The sequence below is a fragment of the Ips typographus genome, linkage group LG12 (assembly GCF_016097725.1).
Source record: "Ips typographus isolate SLU linkage group LG12, UJ_Ityp_2.0, whole genome shotgun sequence".
NCBI classification, from domain to species: domain Eukaryota; kingdom Metazoa; phylum Arthropoda; class Insecta; order Coleoptera; family Curculionidae; genus Ips; species Ips typographus.
The window spans coordinates 5,181,824-5,199,892 of NC_138433.1; the positions used below are offsets into that span (position 1 = coordinate 5,181,824).

The 18,069-nt window shown below is 37.3% G+C and overlaps 2 protein-coding genes across 2 annotated transcripts; one reads left to right on the forward strand and one right to left on the reverse strand.

Moving 5' to 3' along the window:
* Positions 1 to 361: 361 nt before the first annotated feature.
* Positions 362 to 13,314, forward strand: LOC145736191 (uncharacterized). Its single transcript, XM_081990491.1, has 3 exons — positions 362 to 613; positions 5,461 to 9,814; positions 13,311 to 13,314. Exons 2-3 carry the CDS (start codon positions 8,316 to 8,318, stop codon positions 13,312 to 13,314), a joined length of 1,503 nt encoding a protein of 500 aa, XP_081846617.1. The 5' UTR covers positions 362 to 613; positions 5,461 to 8,315.
* A 1,663-nt stretch (positions 13,315 to 14,977) lies between these two features.
* LOC145736192 (uncharacterized) lies at positions 14,978 to 16,953 on the reverse strand. The gene is made up of 5 exons (XM_081990492.1): positions 16,777 to 16,953; positions 15,668 to 16,662; positions 15,346 to 15,622; positions 15,204 to 15,265; positions 14,978 to 15,104 (listed from the first exon to the last, which is right to left on the reverse strand). Exons 1-5 carry the CDS (start codon positions 16,951 to 16,953, stop codon positions 14,978 to 14,980), a joined length of 1,638 nt encoding a protein of 545 aa, XP_081846618.1.
* Between the last annotated feature and the right edge of the window lie 1,116 nt (positions 16,954 to 18,069).

Consider the following 18,069-nt stretch of genomic DNA (forward strand, 5'->3'; position numbering starts at 1 on the left):
CTAAAACACTGTCATTTTTGTGAAATATCCAGTCAGCGTATGAAATATAGTGGAAAAATTAATCTTTCGGTATCTACGCCACTTAACAAGCTTGACAAAACTTCATTCACATCACATAATGAGCATTACTTTCATAAGTACTTGTTCAAAATTTGATCAAAATTGCTCCAACGGTCTGACAGTTATAGCAAAAAAACGATTTTTTAAACTAAATTTTGAAGAACTGTATCTTTCTTAGGAGCAAAATGACATAATGTATGGTATGTCATTTAAAACTGGACCACCATGTATATGTAAAATTTATTCTGGTATAATTAATTGATGCTAATGTGGAAGGGTAGACAGAGCGTTTCAGGTTTTATCTGAGGAATGTTGTTAATATAAACAAATTTTGGTTCCAACAAATAGACTGTTCAGTTTGGGCCTGCTGATTTTCAAGGCTACTGACAATATGGCCAAAATGTTTAATTAAAACCCCTTTGTAAAATATAACCCCTCAAAATAAATTATTTAAAACAAATAAAAATTAATATGACGTCATATTTTGCTGCCTGCATGGTCAAAATTTTGTTGTCACTTTTATGTGTTTTTGTGTGCTGCTTTTTGTCGATAGGTAAGTCTATTTATAAAAACCTTTTTATAGTTTTTTTATTGAAATGATTATTGAAAAAATAGTACAACCTTCTAGCTATTGTTCACCCGTAATCTTGTGTTGAAGAAGGATTTAAATAAAGTCCAAAACGTTAACATTAAAAAAAAAATTGACTTGAATGCTGTTTCATGAACTGAATGAAATAAACTGGCCTGAAAAGTTGACCAAGAAAACATAACGAAATATTACATATAATTGGTCAAAGAAATTCAAGTTTAAAAAATTTATTTTTTTTGCTCTTTTTAACTAATTAGTCTTTATTATACTACTTATAGTCGGTTCACGACCTTGGCTCTACTTTATGCTTTGAATTTTGAACTTTTGCCCCCTGTATATTTTTAACAACGATTTTTATTTGAGGTTATAGGAAAATATTTCTTTCAATTTCATTGTCGTGTTGCCAACTAACAATGAGATGTTCGATAATACAAGTGTCTTCCTCTTAAAGTTAAACAAGATTCATAAATTAATATATATTAAGTAACTTGTTTTATTTTGTTAAATCGGTTATTTCAAGGACAGCAAGCATTGGTGTTTTAATGATAGACATCTATTACTTATTAATTAATCCGTACTAAAATTGTTCTTTAATCTATTGGTTTTTATACAGCCAAATAATGACAATTCTTTACTTAAATGTGACAACGTTCAGTGTTTTGAACTCTTTGAATAATAAACCAAAAAATTTCTTCCTCGGCGTTTTAAAAATTGTTGTCGTTTCATTATACAGGAAAAAATCTATTTATAGGATAGATGTCCAAAAAGATCGTGAGCAGTCTATATGCACTATATTTCATTTTTTTCTAAGCTAACAATTTATACTACTTAAGAAATGTAGACACCGCTAATAAAACAACATGTTAAATACACATATTTCACAGGTTTAGATTCAAAGCTTATCTTTCTAACCGCGTTTTAGGTGTTTTATACAATACAACATACATTCTTATACTTATACAGGGTGTTTCAGGTTTTAATACGCAAACTTAAACCGTGCAATCTATGTCTAAAAATAACTATAGTTTGTAAAGTAAACTATATTCCAAAGATGCTTTGTTAAAGAAATACAGGATGTTAAAATTCTCTACCAATTTGCATTATAAAATTCAGATGTTTATTTCTGAAAATAAAATTAAAAAAAAATTGTTTGAACGGTTACAGATACGGAATCAATAAATGATATAAAAAAGTTTCTAAATCGAATAAGAACTTTGAATTTTTAAGAAAAAAACATTATTGGCTCACTAGAAAACAACTTGGGGAGCTACAACTACAAGAAAATTAAAACTTCAACATTGTATTTCTTTAACGAAGCATTTAACAGCTTTAACCTAAACTAAAAAAGTGTGAATTCATACGATATAATATTATTAAATATTTTATCTATACTTTGTATCCTGAATATTTTATATTATCAGTTGCAGCAGTTTGCAAAAAAAAATATTGTGTATATTTTATGTAATAATATGTTTCCAGTATGTTTATTATAACATTTTTGGCAATACATACTAATGAGTTTCATTTTAAATTTGATATGATTTTTTTATCGAATATAATTATAATTCTTTAGGACAAGTCTAAATGCAAGATTTTCTAAACTTTTACATACACGAAACGTATTTTGTGGACTATATCCCGAATAAAAATCTACTGTCATTTCTATAATATAACCTTTTTTAGTTTAAATTGACAGATTTTATTAGATATGCCGTCAATTGGTTACATAGTAGCTATGATTTGAATAATTTGGTCACCAGAAGGATGGAATTTTAAAATGGGAAATAATTTATTGAATTTAATGGTCAATCTAACACCATTTGCAACCAAAACCATTCATCATTCATTTCTGTTTCGTTCTTGAGTTATTTTCAAAAAATCATAAACGAGCATTTTGAAAAAAGTGTTGTGTTGCAATGATTAAGCTAATTTGAAAATTTTTAAAATTTAACTTGAACATTGTTAGAGCAACTTTTTAAGGACTATTTTCCTGAGTATTTGCTTTTCAGTTCCCTCGTTTCGGTTTTGCAAGATATTATAAGATCAACTTTTTTTTCTTATGAACGAAATTCGAAAAGCTCGTTTTTTGCTTTGAAAGTATACAGGGTGATTCACGATGATGGAATATTAGAAATATCTAGAAAATGACTCAACATTTTACGCTGAAATTTTGAGCGTACCTAGGTTGAGTTCAAACTCTCTTTCCAAAATATCTTGGACTTTGCTATGTTGCCAGATCAGTCGGAAAGGACACCAACTTTTGATTTTCAAATGGAGCACCCTGCTTCTAATCTTATTTTTGAATTCCTCGTAAGAAGGTTAGTAATTAATGGTAATATTTCCCTATACCTATCTTGCACCGTTTCTTAGATATTTCATAAAAATGGTCGATTTATCAGTAAAACGGTAGTCTAAACATTAATTAAATTCTCAAGTCCTGAAAGGTTTGCTAATATGACCTTTTGTCCTCAGTTGGACAATACTACATAATTGAAAAGCCCAGAGAGAGAAAATGAAAAAAAAAACCTACAGGGTGGTCAGTATTTACCTTTTAGTCGGACAGATAGAAAAACTGCCAAATTTCCGTTTTTTTATTGGATACATCGGTGTTTTATAGTTTGTATTAAAAGAATATCGTATATATATATATCGTTCAATCGTAATCCATACTACTCTGAATACAGACACCTGCTTCGGCTTAATGACTAGTTGTCGTTCCTATAACCACAACATGTTTCGACAGATATTTGTGAAATTCAACTTGGTTTAAACTGAGCACAAGCAGGTGTCCGTATTCAGATTAGTATGGATCACGATTTTATAGGCACTTTAAGGAAAAACTTTTAATAAGTCAGAAACAGTTGAAGTTAGGTATAGGAAGAATATACATAGATTTGTTCTAAATTTAATGTTCTTTTATTACAAACCATAATACATTATAGGATCCATTTAAAAAAACGAATTTCTGGTAGTTTCTCTATCTGTCCGACTTAAAGGTAAATATTGACCACCCTGTAGGTTTTCTCATTTTCGGTCTCTGGGCTTTTCAACCATGTGGTATTGTCTGACTGAAGACAAAATGTCACATAAGCAAACCTTTCAGGACTTGAGAGTTTAATTAATGTTTAGACTACCGTTTTGCTGACAAATCCACCATCAATGTCTTGAAATCAAACTTTACAGGGTAGCCAACGTTGCTACACTGTGAAGTTTGATTTCTTGAATGAGATTGGAAACAGTGGGTTCCATTTGAAAATCAAAAGTTTCTGTTCTTTCCGAATGATCTGACAACACCGCAAAGTCCAAAATATTTTAGATCCAAACCTAGGTAGTACCCAACCTAGGCTATACTTCAAATTTAAACAAAAAATATGGAGGCGTTCTCTAGATACTTCTAATATACCATCAGCGTAAATCACTATGTATAACATGTTAGGAAAAACTTTGTATTTATGTTAAAAAAAATAAATAAAAAGCAATTTTTAAGGTGGCATTGACTTGCAAATAGTACTTAAGCAATGTCGTTTTCGTCAAAACATCCAAAATAATTTTTAAAAAGCATCTAAATAAGTGAGCTAAAAATTGCAAAACCTATCGACAAGCGAACGGGACAATATTTGAGAATTTACCAGATTAGAACTAAATGGCGTTTATTTGCATTGATAGTCAGTTAAGTTTAGACCTTTATTTCATATTACATTTTTCATCATTTAGTTTATAGTTCATCCCACATAACGTCAAACTGCGTTTGAATACATATAAATCGGAAAGCTGAGTCTGAAATGTCGGAATTTTGTAGTTTATTTCGAAAAAAATGTCTTTTGGTTAAAAAATAAACATACACTGTGAGTAAAAAGTCCGGCAACCCTTAACTATTTCGAAAAATATTCTACATATTGAAAAACATCGAATATAAAAATTTTCGCATTTTAAACGTTTTACCGTTATGTGATTAATGAATTTACAGGGTGTCACAAGATGGCAATGAAATGATGTTAAGTTTTTTCTTATGGAATGACATGTTTTAATGACATTTTCTGATTCCGTCTCTCATTCTGATATATCATGAAATATGTTGTATGGTTAACTTGTACAGTTGCAATCATCCATAATTATTATTTTTAAATCATCAAAAATCTTGATTTTCAGATCAGTGTTGTTAGGGAAATATAACCAGTTACATTGTTACCTACCACGTTTTTGACCACACATTAAACGTCAAATATTTAGTTACGTATACGCAAAAAACATCGTTTTGAAAGTGAGTTTAAGCTGACTCCTTTAAAAAACTTGATCAAAAAAACTACACAATTTAGGGTGTTTGAAGCGGCAAGCAATTCTGTCTTCACCAACTAGATAGCGCCAGGTTAGTTCTTTTTGTTTGCAACGCACTAGACTAGAACTTACATCTTGGTTAAAACCAATCTACCTCAAACATTAGTTTGTCGAGCAGAATATAACTCTACTTCATATGTTTATGATATTTTTTTCCTGTATTTATATTCATTCAGTGTTTTCTTAAGCAAAAGGGCTTAACACCAGCTCAAAAATTATTATATTTATATTAACGTGGCTGAAATGCTTTAATTTGTTTAATACCAGAGTTGAGGTTTATTTAAAATGTGTGTGTAGCCATCTTTTGGTTACCATATCTATTGCAAAAACAGGTCAAAAAAGGTTTTTTAAGACTTTATCAAATTTTGGACATTGACACACTATAATAAATGTACATAAAGTCATAGCTATTCTGTCCTTTCACAAATTACATTTACGTTGGTTGAGAATTGATAGTAAGCTATTTTTTATTTCAGGCACAAGTTGCTGTGTACACAATTCCAATTTCCAAATGTGGATCATGAAGCAAAATAGCCTTACTACAAATGTTTGACGCGCCTAGAACCACGAAAGGAACGTCATGCCGTCAAATTTCATCAAAATCAACAATCCTGCAAGTACTTCTGTGGGCAACTTGATACCCGAATTAGCAATTGTGATCTATACCAAGTATACCACGAATACTATTGCCTTGAAAAAGGTTCAATGCATCTGATAAAATATAAATAAATGTATGGGATTTCAAAGCATGGAATTCTTATTTATTTTAATAATAAACTAAAGATGGTCGGGTGAGTTGGGTGTAGTTTTATTTTTTATTTTGCTTTTCTATTACTGTACTTTTACTGTTTTGCCATATGCAGTATTTATTATGTGCGTTACTTATTATTTCGTCAGGTCAACAGTATTTGGCTTTATTTGGAGTTCTTATTTAATGTCGGTAATGTGTATTAGCGAAAGTGTCATTCCTTTTAATGTCAATCTACGCATGGCGAACTGAGTAACTGTGCAAAAGTTGACATTGGGAGTGAACCAGCAATCAGCCATTCATATCTATCAAACTTATTTACTGAATTTATTTATTCTTTACCGACCTCCTTGACTTGTTCGGTGTTCTTATTTTGCCCGGTTGTAGTGGCGCTTAAACTTAGAAAGAACTATGCAAAAACAACATTTTCCAAACTTAAAAACTTCCTATTAGCTTGCAGTCTGTCGCTAGCACTTAGACTACGGGTAGTAAAGTGTTACATATGGACCATCTTACTGTACGGCGCAGAAACGTGGCCTCTCAAAGCTGGAACCCTGAACGGCATCGAAGCGTTTGAAATGTGGACCCACCGGAGACTCTTGAGCGTGCCGTGGACCGCACATGCCACGAATGAAGAAATTTTAAGAACTGCAGGCTACGAACGAGAAATACTTAGCATCGTTAAAGAAAGAAAAGTTTCCTACCTCGACCATATCCTTAGAGGTGGCAAATATCACATTCCTACACTAATTCTACAAGGAAAAATATAGGGTCATCGAGGTCGAGGAAGAAAGCAACACTCCTGGCTAAAAAACATACGGGACTGCTGTAACATCAGCGACGCAGTCACCATATTTGAAAGAGCCGAGAACGGCACTTGGCACATTGTATGAAGGGTACAGACAATCGCTAACGTGCGGATAAGCAAAGGGCACAAGAAGAAGCAGTCGCGCAATTAAGTACGCGTATGTGACATAATGCTGCACGGTCTACCATATATCGGACCTCGTCCTGCCTTACCAGATCAAGGACATACAAAATATTTCTCTCAATTTTTTTACATTTCATGTCATCCTCCTGATCGGGGTCACTTTTAATTGGGGTTCGTAGTACTGGTGCACTAAGCAGGTTTTTTTTTCTTCTGTTGAAGTAACCTAATCAAGTCATGAGGGGTCGAAAGGGAGCAATTTTAAAACTTGATAAGTTAGATGGCAGAAGGTTGTGTATATAGCAACTTTGAGTTTTTAAATGTAAAAATTTTAAAAACCAAGAAGACACCTTATTATGTTTTCCAGATATTTAATAATAATTAGAAAGTATACTTAATGTCAATATAAAAAAACTCGACATAACACCAATGAAAAGGTAATTGGAAGCATCAACTGAGAGAGGTTGAGGTGCTTTACTTAACTTTAATATTGCTCTCTCAATTGAATCGTTAACTTTCAGGATCCTTTCTATCACATAGAAAGTACTGTTACATCTAGTATACACTTCCTATAATAATTTGTACTCCTTATAAGTAGCATTTCCATCAATGTTTTGCTTTTTCATGAAAAGGATCCATAATAAAAAAAGTCATTCATCGAGTAGAATTAATAATACATTTTTTACATCTTTTTAAAAACACTTAAAGGTCGTTATTCTTTTAATGTGATCTGGTAGGAGATTAAAGCATTTTAAGGACATGTATACAGGACTTTTTTTTAACAAAGTTAATCTGTGTTGATGGTAATTTACATCTGCTGTTCTGGTGCTGTAAGTATGAAACGTTTCCAGATTAAATCTACTCTCATTTTTAAAAAAGAATGACACATTCATATACATACAGTCCAAAAACTGTTAATAGACGATTTTCCCTAAATTTACTTCTGCAAGAATCCCTAAAGCCCATCTTTAGTATAACTCTTATAGCGCGGTTTTGAGCAACAAATACTTTGTTCATTGAACTGTTTTAACCCCAGAAAATAATCCCATATTTAATAACGGACTCGAAGTTTGCACAGTACAAAATTTTCAAGCTATTTGTATCCTGCAGATACCTAGATGTAACCCTTATTCCATAACATATTGTTACGGTTTGGGCCTACTATACTCGAGTCAGATTGAAACCGATGCGCCGCAATATCTGGCCGGGCGCGTATTAAAGTAGGCCACAGTTAGAAAGCGCTACCTGGAATATTCTTGAATGGTCAAGGCAACCCGCGAAGCGTTTCGCGGTCATTCTAGAACGTGGTTTGTGAATATAAAAGAAGCGGCGTCGACGAGAGTTAGTAGATTAGTGGAGTAGTGAATTTGGGAACGCGGTTAAGTTTAAATAGTGGAATAATTGTGGAGTTGTAATAGTGTTTTTAGTAGCTGTGTTAATTATTGTACGGAGTGTTTTGAAGTGTTAATAAATTTATTTATTAATTGTTGAGTTAAATTGACTTTGTGTGAACCCACGGGAAAATCGTAACAATTGGTGTCAGAAGTGCGATCAGACTTTAGTGCGACGTGAATTGGAACTAAACTTCGGGTTAGAGACTTGTGTTCAGAACCGGACTAGAGATTTTCGGAACAGTGGTTTGTTAAATTTATTTTATGCCAATAACAAGACGTCAAAGTGCAAACATGGAGGCCCAACTTGCAGCTATGATGGAAATGCTTAAACAAAATCGACAACAAGACAAGGAAGAACAAGAAAAAATTCGACAACAAGACAAGGAAGAACAAGAAAGGATTCGACAACAAGAGAAGGAAGAACAAGAAAGGATTCGACAACAAGACAAGGAAGAACAAGAAAGGATTCGACAACAACAAGAAAGAATGCTACAACAAGATATAGAAATACGTCAAGAAGATAGAGAGCGGCAAGAAAAACGTAACGTAGAAATATTGAATGGTCTAGCGGGGACCAAAACAGAAATCCAAGAGTATGTATCCCATAGTCTCAAAAAGATGGAATATGACATTCAGGTAAAATTAGACGATGTTCGGGAGGACATCAATAAAATTCAGAATGATGTTCGGGAGGACATTAATAGAATTCGGAATGATGTCGAAATAAAGCTACGCGACTTAGAGCGAAAAATTGACAGCAGAGGAGCCAGCTCTACAGTAATCACCGGAAACGGGCTCAACAAGATCAAGCCTCCCACATACGACGGTCAAACTTCATGGGCAATGTACCAACTCCAATTTGAGGCCGCTGCAAATGCAAATGGATGGAGTACCAAGGAAATGGCTGTAGCACTGGTGGTGGCATTACGAGGACCTGCATTGGAGCTGTTACAGACGGTGCCTATCGCCCAACGAAGCAACTATGAAGCATTAGTAGCTGCATTAGAACGTCGTTATGGGGATCAACATAAGAAAGGACTGTATCGAACGCAATTAATGGCAAGACAGCAGAAAACTGGTGAAAATCTAGAAGAGTTTGAGGCCGAAATTCGTCGCCTTGTGCATCTGGCTTACCCAGCCGTCCCGGATGAAGTCCAAGAAGAACTTGTGGCACAGTATTTTGTAGATGGGATTGGAGATCCGGAGGTAAAGAAATGGCTGAAGATGTTCAAAGGGAGCAACAACAGCGAATTACTGGTTCGAGCGCTGGAAATTGAAGCTGCGTGCAATGATTTAAAGCCAGAGCCTATTCAAGAGGAAAGAGTACCGCCAGCCGATCATGTTGCTACATTAATAGATGAAATTAAATCAATGTTCGGCCAATCAGTGCAACAAATGGCAGCATTAGGAAATGGTCAGTCCAGACAGTTAGAACGGTCACGTCCGATCACGAGAGTGGAGTGTTATCGATGCGGACGTACGGGACACATTAGAAGGAATTGCAGACAGCGGTCTTGTTCTCCAAACCCACAGTGTCGACGAAACCAGGACATCAGAACAAATCACCGGAACTCTTCTGCTAAAAGAAACATTACATGTTATATTTGTGGACGTAAAGGACATTACCAATGGAATTGCAGACAGCAGTTTCGTTTACCGACCCCGCAGAACTGGCGTAACCAGGAGCAGAAAATGAAGAACCCGGAAGGACATTTACCGCGATATGTAGAGGATCGTCAAGCTTTGGATACTGACTTAAGGTATCGGAAAGGACAAATTCATAATGGTTGGAGGATTGGTCAAATCGCGATGGTGACAGATAAAGGGGCTACAAAAAGAATGAAGAGCTGCGTTTCTAAGGAGGACATAATAAAAGGACAGCGCTCAGACTCTGATTTGGAAGTAATCAGAAGATGGTTGGAGAAGGATTTGAAACCGGATTGGCAACAGATTTCCAGATATGGACCAACAGTAAGGGGTTACTGGTTGCAGTGGAATTCGCTTCGACTGCGAGATGACTTAATTACTCGCAAATGGGAAAGTCCAGACGGAAAACGCTTTGTTTACCAAACAATAGTGCCCAATTCCTGCAAAGAGAATGTGCTGCGAGAACTACATGACAGTCACGGAGGAGGACACTTTGGAGTAAACCAGACTTTGGCTAGAATAAGAGATCGATTTTACTGGATTAACTTCAGAAAGGACGTTGAGGAATGGTGTAAACGGTGTGACCGGTGTTCGTTACAGAAGGGATCCAGCACAATTCGGGAACTTGAGAGAGAGAAGATGAAACCAAACAACGACCGTATGAAGATGACACTGGACCACAGACCAACTGGTGGCAATTATAAGGAAGGTGATGCTGTGTGGATGTTTCAACCCAGGAGGAGCAAAGGATTAAGTCAAAGATGGCAACGACACTGGGAAGGACCTTACAATGTGGTAAAAAGGTTAAACGACGTCGCGTACAGAGTCCAACGCAGCCCCAAAGACAAGATGAAAATTGTCCATCTGGACAGACTCAAGAAATACCAGGGATTAGATGAAGCGGATCGGGACGATCAGCTTTAAGAGGGGGGCAGTGTTACGGTTTGGGCCTACTATACTCGAGTCAGATTGAAACCGATGCGCCGCAATATCTGGCCGGGCGCGTATTAAAGTAGGCCACAGTTAGAAAGCGCTACCTGGAATATTCTTGAATGGTCAAGGCAACCCGCGAAGCGTTTCGCGGTCATTCTAGAACGTGGTTTGTGAATATAAAAGAAGCGGCGTCGACGAGAGTTAGTAGATTAGTGGAGTAGTGAATTTGGGAACGCGGTTAAGTTTAAATAGTGGAATAATTGTGGAGTTGTAATAGTGTTTTTAGTAGCTGTGTTAATTATTGTACGGAGTGTTTTGAAGTGTTAATAAATTTATTTATTAATTGTTGAGTTAAATTGACTTTGTGTGAACCCACGGGAAAATCGTAACAATATTGAAGCAAGTCTATGTATCAACCCTTGCACATGTTCATCCCAGTTCAGAAATTCATCCATAGCAAGTCCCAAGAACTTTGTACTATGCAAGACGCTGGACTCACTATCCCAAAGCGACAAAAACTGCTGTCTTTCTGTTTTTGATTGTGAACTGTCTATTCCCTACAAGAAGATTAGTGTCATCTGCATAACAAGTAATAGCCTCATCCGGACTAGTTGCCATAGACGCTGAGCAATATTTTTTTCCACATGTGGACTCTCTAACAATCTGCCTTCTCCCAGTTAAGTATAATTAAACAGACTTAGGGCATTTCCCCTGACCCCATACAATTCAAGTTTGTCTAGAAGAAGATGTGGATCTACACAGTCGTATGTTTTAGATAGGTCTAAGAATATTCTCATTGCTAAACTGCCTTTTTCCAAGGTCTATTATTTTTCTTGTAAATTCAAACAGAGCAGTGTATGTTGATGATCCAGCCAAATATGCATGTTGAATGGGTTGTATTAAATTAGACCTATTCATAAAATGTAAAAGTCTATCACACATTACCATTTCAAATAATTTTGCAAAGGAAGGCAGAATACTAATAGGTCTGTAGTTGTCCAAAACTGTTGGATCGCCTTTCTTAAAGATCGGTCTAATTACTGCTGTTTTTAACTGGCCAGGAAAAACATCCTGCTCCAAAGCATTGTTTATCAGAAATGACGAAACATGGCAAATGTATGGAACTGTCATCTTTACAATACTAGCAGGAATCTCATCCACACCAGCATTGTACTTATTCTTGTACTCTTCATTTTGGTAGCAAATCCACATACCTCGGCCTCAGACACTGGCCTTAATAACATAGACCGTCTATTAGGATTAATTTGAACATCAGTCTTAACATTGTTTAATATTTGTATTATATCTGGAATTTTATTCAACAAAAATTTATTATAAAGAGTAGGCAACTGCTCTATGTTCTCACTAATACCAATATCCGAGAGTTCTTCTTTGCCTATATTTTCCCTTTATATTGCCCACATACATTTAGATTTGTTATCAGATGTCAAAATACGTTTTTGATACCGCTCAGACCTAGTAATTTGCAAAAGATTGTCATATTCTTTTTTTACTACTTTGTACTGAGTTTTGTATTTACTGTCCAATCTACATAACATAAGAGGAATGTCCAATCTATTTTTGCAATCTTGTACCTTCGGGTTCGATTTGTCGTGTTGACTTGTTTTTATTACTTAATTTTAAAGGAAAACTATAATTAAAGATGTTAATAAAATCTCGAATAAAAATATTCCATTGTGAATCAATGTTTTCATTTCTGTTATTATAGACTAAAGACCAATAATCAATTTTCAAGTAATTGACAAAATACAACTTATTTTCCTTACTATAGAATCGCCTATAAGATGCCATATTTATACTAGGTGCCTCTAATTACAAAACAATAATTTGAACCATATGATCGGAAATACACGTTTCCAGAGTATCGCTATCTAGATAGTCTAAACTACTATTTACAAAAATATTTTCAATGCATGTTGCAGAGTTATTGTTTTCTCCAGTATTCAAGATAGTTTGTCTAAATCCTTGTGATTCCAGCATTGATAGCATATTCAATTTAAGCTTATTATCTTTTAGCAATTCAACATTAAAGTCTCCTGCTATGCAAATTGTTTTGGGTTTTTGTCCCATACCGGCATTCAGTTTTTCAGAAGGTGGCCTATAAATACAAACTACCCTAACCCCTTGTTACCCCCTGAAAATGACAGACCACTACAGCACACTCTATTTTACGTGCAATTGAAAGTTTACTTACATCTTTTCTGGTATTAAACTCCACAGTTTTATGTACCGGGTCTTCCACTAACAGAGGTCATCGGCGATATCTCAAAAACTATGAAAGACAACTTTGAAAAAAAATATATATATAACTAATGTGGCAAAGAGAAAATGCTGAGAATATTTTTTTTAACTCTAACTCTTCTGCTAAGTGGCGCAACTTACATAATAAACGCAAAAAAAAGTGAAATAACTGTGAAAATCTAAATGAAAAGCTATGTTTAAAATAACACACTTACGTTTTCGAAGCAATTCTACACATTCTTTGTATAAGAAAGTTTTCTCTAACTTCACGCGTTTTCCGTTGAGGGCGCTGCGAATCTCGTCACAGAAAAATTTAAATATCTTGATAACGGATAATTATTGTTTAATGAAGTAATAGCTCGTTAGAAAAGTATTGGTTTGCTCTATTTAATGGTCTAACACAATTTATTGTAGTTAACTAACTAACTGCTAGAGGGGGTAAATGGTACCTTTTTTATATTTTAGATAGAAAGAGCATACAATTTTGATTACGTCCTGAAAGTTTCAAGTCGCTATCAATATTCGTTTCATAAATATGCATGTTTAAAATCGATGCGCCGTAAACATATTAAATTAAAAAACTATGCCTATAGTTATTAGGTTATAAAATGAACGGGCTTCATACCTTAATACTAATAACGAGTTAAACTTAAAAATAGTGTTTAACGTATGCACTTAAATTATATAACAGGAATGATTGAAAAAAGCAGATAAATAAATGAAAAAAGTCCTCTAGTGCCGTCCTAAATGTTCAAATTGACGCCCGTCGTTCTCGATGCACATAAGTAGCCTGTCTCTAGTTGATGTGACAGCAGATTTTATTTCTACTTCAGGAATTCTACCTATGCATTCAACTATTGCTTGCATCATATCTTCCCTTGTAGCTGGTTTGGACGAATAAACCTCATGCTTTACTTTTCCCCAAAGGTAAAAATCTAAGCAGGTTAACTCCGGAGACCTTTAAACAGGTAGGTATACTTAAGTGATGATTAAAATACAATTTGAATTTGAAAATAATACCTAGGAGGCCACCGAAATAAACTGCCTTTTCCAATCCAGCGGTTAGGAAAAGAAACATCTAAATGGCGCCGAACATTTTGCGTATAATGTGCAGGACATCATCATCCACCATCATGCTGAAAAAACATGTTCTGACGGGTGTCCAGACATCTTCTAACAGAAGAGGTAAATTATTTTCGAGGAAATGTAAGTACCTCTCGCCATTCAGCGTTTGTTCGAAAAAAAACGGTCCTATAATTTGACCGCTCAAAATTCCACACCATACGTTTAAAAGCCATCGACCTTGGGCTTGAACCTCATGTAACCATCGAGGGTTGGTACGTGACCAATACCTAGTACTACGCTGATTTACTGTTCCATCAATGTGAAACGTTGCTTCGTCGGTCCATAATATTCAGTATAAGAATCTATGGTCTTGCGCAAGCATGTTTAGCATCCAATGGCAATGGATTAAACGACGGTCAAAATCTTCTATATAAAGAACTTGATGGCGAACCATATGATACGGATGTAGTCTAAATATGAATCATTCAATGTATTATAATTTTGGAGTAATTGTTATTATTTTATTTAATAAGTAATTCTAGCTAATGGGTCCAAATAAACATCACAAAAACACCTCGAATAACTTCAATAAAGTGAAACGTGGACAAACCGGGTATAATTGTGGTTTAACTGTTATATACCATAAACAATGCCAAAAAAAGGAAAAGCCGAAAAAGTGATAAAATCTGTATTTTTAGGAAACTATCAACAAAACGCCATTTAAATTTGTTTATGACAAAAAACTCCGCTTCTTTTGTTTCCGCAGCCAACTACATATTTTTAATCAAGATACCTAGGCACTGCAAAATTCGGAAAATTAATAACTTCTGCCCTTCTGGGTTTGCGATGGGTAACCCACCCAGTGAAAAAACGTTTAAATATGTTGAACCAAGTCAATTAAAACGGGATGCCAGCTAGTCACTCCGGGAATAACAGAAAGTTGCACAAGGCGCTACCCTTTCATTCAAGAAGTGCCAGGCTATCTCCCTGAGGAGCCACGGCACTCCATCCTCTGGTCAAAGTACGGTGGCCACGCAATGTTGAAGGCGTTCTTCAGGTCCAGCGTGACCACCAGTACGTGCCAGTTTGCCTCCTTGTGTTCCCTCAATTTCTCTCTCATCCTCTCTATTGCCATTAATGTATCTGTAGACCTCCGGAAACCGAACTGCCTCTCATTGAGACAGCCCGCCCTTTCATACCAGTTGACTATCCTGGCGTTGACCAGCCGGTCAAGCAACTTACCGAGCGTCGGTAACAGACTGATTGGCCTGTGCCCTCCGCTCTTCTTTGGCAGCCACCTGACCCTAACCTCCTTTCACACCTGCGGAAAAACTCCCTTTGATAAACACGCCCCATACACTCTCATCATTCCCTCTCTCCAGACTTCCCAGACATGCTTCACGCACTCGTTGGGTATCCTATCGTCCCCATACGCCTTTTTCCTTTTCAAACCGGCAATCACCCCTTCCAGTTCTTCCACCCTGAGGTCAACGTCGAAGTTGACGTTGGCCCTCCCCTTTCTTCTCGTACGTTGGTACGTTTCCCATTCGTCCTTCTCATCCAGAGTCAGATCCGGGTGGTATTTCTTAATCATCTCCCTAACCCACTCTTCCCCTGTCCCTATCTCCCTATCGTCCCTAGTCCTAAGTGCGGACTCCCTCCTGCAAACCCCTCATTTATTTATTAACTCCCACACTCTGTCCCACGAGTTGTCGGTGGTCAACTCCTCTATCTGCTCCCTTCTCTTTTCCCTCTTTTTTATCATAATGGCCCTCTGTAGTTCTTTCCGTTTTGCGTAATATTCGCGTTTCATAACTCCCTCATTCACACTCCCCCTACTCCCCTGATACTGTCTCATTCTCTCCACTTCTCTCTTTCTGCCGCTCAAGTCGTCGTCCCACCAACTGTTAGCGGCTCTCCCAATCATCCTTCTCCTTTTAATCAACTTACACGCATCCTTGCAAAAGTGTTGCATCCTTCCGGCTTCCTCCTCGAGATCTTCCACGGCCTCGATATTTCCCCACCTAAACCCACTCAGATACTCCCGAAACCGTTCCCAATCCGTCGAATTAAAGTCATACTCCCATTCACCCTCTTTCCCTCCAAATGTCACGTATTTGTGATCACTTAGAGTCTCCGTGTCTCTCACCTTCCATTCCCCTATCTCAAAATCTCTTGCCCACGTCACATCCACCCAACTGCCATTCGCGCTCTCGAACGTCGGACCCTGGTTCCGATCGTTTGCGAGCTCCCATCCATACAAAACTGCCATCTCCATAAGTTCTTCTCCCCTTTCATCCGTCGTCTCTCCTCCCCATGCTTGGTTTTTGGCGTTAAAGTCCCCAGCCAGAAGCATGGTTTCTTTAACTCTCCTACACATTCTCTCCCTCTCTCTCATTCTATGGTTTGTACGACTGCCTGCCGTTGGCTCGTCGTACACACCAACCACTCTCACCTCCTTATCTCTGAATTTAAGTATTATACTGACCACATTCTCACTCGACTCACTATCCAACATCCACGCCCTAAGACTCTCTCTCACCCATATGACCGATTTAGCATTTGGTTTGCCAAACCTCTTAAACCCCTTCCACTCCGCCTCGCGTTTGAACGGTTCCGAAAGCAAAACCACATCCACTCCGTTCGCCCGTACGAAATCCTTCATACACTCAGTCGCCTCTATTCCCCTGCCCAAATTTGTCTGAAGAAAGCCCGCCATTAGTGGTAATTAGTGTTCTGCAACCTCTGTTCAATTTTCCGCCTATACACGGGACATTTCTTGTCTTAGGCACTTCTCCTTCCTTGCCACACCAACCTTCTTGCAATTTGGGCAGTCCCACTCATCCTTCACCAAACACTCCCTAACCACATGATCCCCGCCGCACCTGTTGCAACACCTCCCATCCGTACATCTGGCGCCAGTGTGGCTAAATTTGCTACACCTGTAGCACACCGCCATATCCGCAAACTCCTCGACCACATACACCATCATACTCACCGTCACTCTCTCTTTCTTGACTAAGCGTCTAAAAGGGTCCCCTTTTAGTTCTACAACCACATTCTCAAACACCTCTCGCCTGCAAGGCCTCCTGAAGAGGATCCTTGCCCTTCATACAGTCCCCATACTCTCTCCCTTCCCACAGTTCCGCATTTTCCTCGTAGAGGGCCATTATGATTTCCTCATCCTTTAGTCCTTTTTCAACCCCCGTTATTTTAAGTTTCGGGTTAACCCCCCTACTCTCATTAACCCTCACCTCTGCCCTACCCTGCAAGTTGGCTCTTACCCTTTCCTTTTCCGTGTCATTGTCAAAGACCGCCATTACTCTGCCCTCTCTAACCACCTTCACGCTTTTGACCACCGATACTCCCGCCCCGCTTATCATGGTTTTCACTTCCCTCACTAGCTCTTGCCCCTTTTTCCCTTCCCTTTCTATGGTGAGCTCATACCTCTCAATTTTCCTCTTTGGTGGAGTTTTCCACCCCTCTTTGTTTCCCCTCCCTTTATTTGCTCCCTTCCCCAGCGTCTCCGCATAGGTTTTTTTCCTCTGGACCCTTGTCCATTCCCCCCCCCCCCTCTTTCCTCTCCCTGTCTTCCGCCCACGCCCCTCCATCCCCTGACGTATCGGTTCACTTTCCCTCTTTTCTAGTGCCCTATCTCTCTTTTCTAATTCCTTATCATAAATGTCCCTAATCAATTCCTGTTTTTCCCTTTCCTTTTCGCAGTCTTTTTGTAAACCTAAAACCTTCCTGTCCATCCTCCCATATCAAAGGAGAATCTCGCCCATCACCCTGCTGACTGTTGTACTGTCTTTAACATTGAATTTTTTTTTTCAGCTAGTTTATATGTAAATTCGAAATTATTATACTACCCTAAATATACGCTAATTCTAATATAGTCTGTAATTGTTCGGCCCTGTTACAGTTCAACGTCGCGTTATATTTCCACGTCCTCTTGTATTCCTAACTCTGTTGTCGGGATGCTATTAAGAGAGTTATAGTGAGTCCCGCTATTTACCCGCGTAACCTTACGTTACCTTTCTACGTGCCGTTACAGTTCCCCCTGGCGTTACCTTTCTACGTCCCGTTACATTTCTACGTCCCGTAACAT

What these genes read in the sequence shown, in the direction of transcription:
- LOC145736191 (XM_081990491.1), top strand. Translation starts at nt 8,316, where the DNA reads ATGCCAATAACAAGACGTCAAAGTGCAAACATGGAGGCCCAACTTGCA.
- LOC145736192 (XM_081990492.1), bottom strand. Translation starts at nt 16,953, where the DNA reads ATGATGGTGTATGTGGTCGAGGAGTTTGCGGATATGGCGGTGTGCTAC. An exon ending in ACTGCCCAAATTGCAAGAAG is followed by an intron (nt 16,663 to 16,776) that starts GTTGGTGTGGCA and finishes GGCTTTCTTCAG; the next exon opens with ACAAATTTGGGCAGGGGAAT. An exon ending in GCGTGAAGCATGTCTGGGAA is followed by an intron (nt 15,266 to 15,345) that starts GTCTGGAGAGAG and finishes AAAGGAGGTTAG; the next exon opens with GGTCAGGTGGCTGCCAAAGA.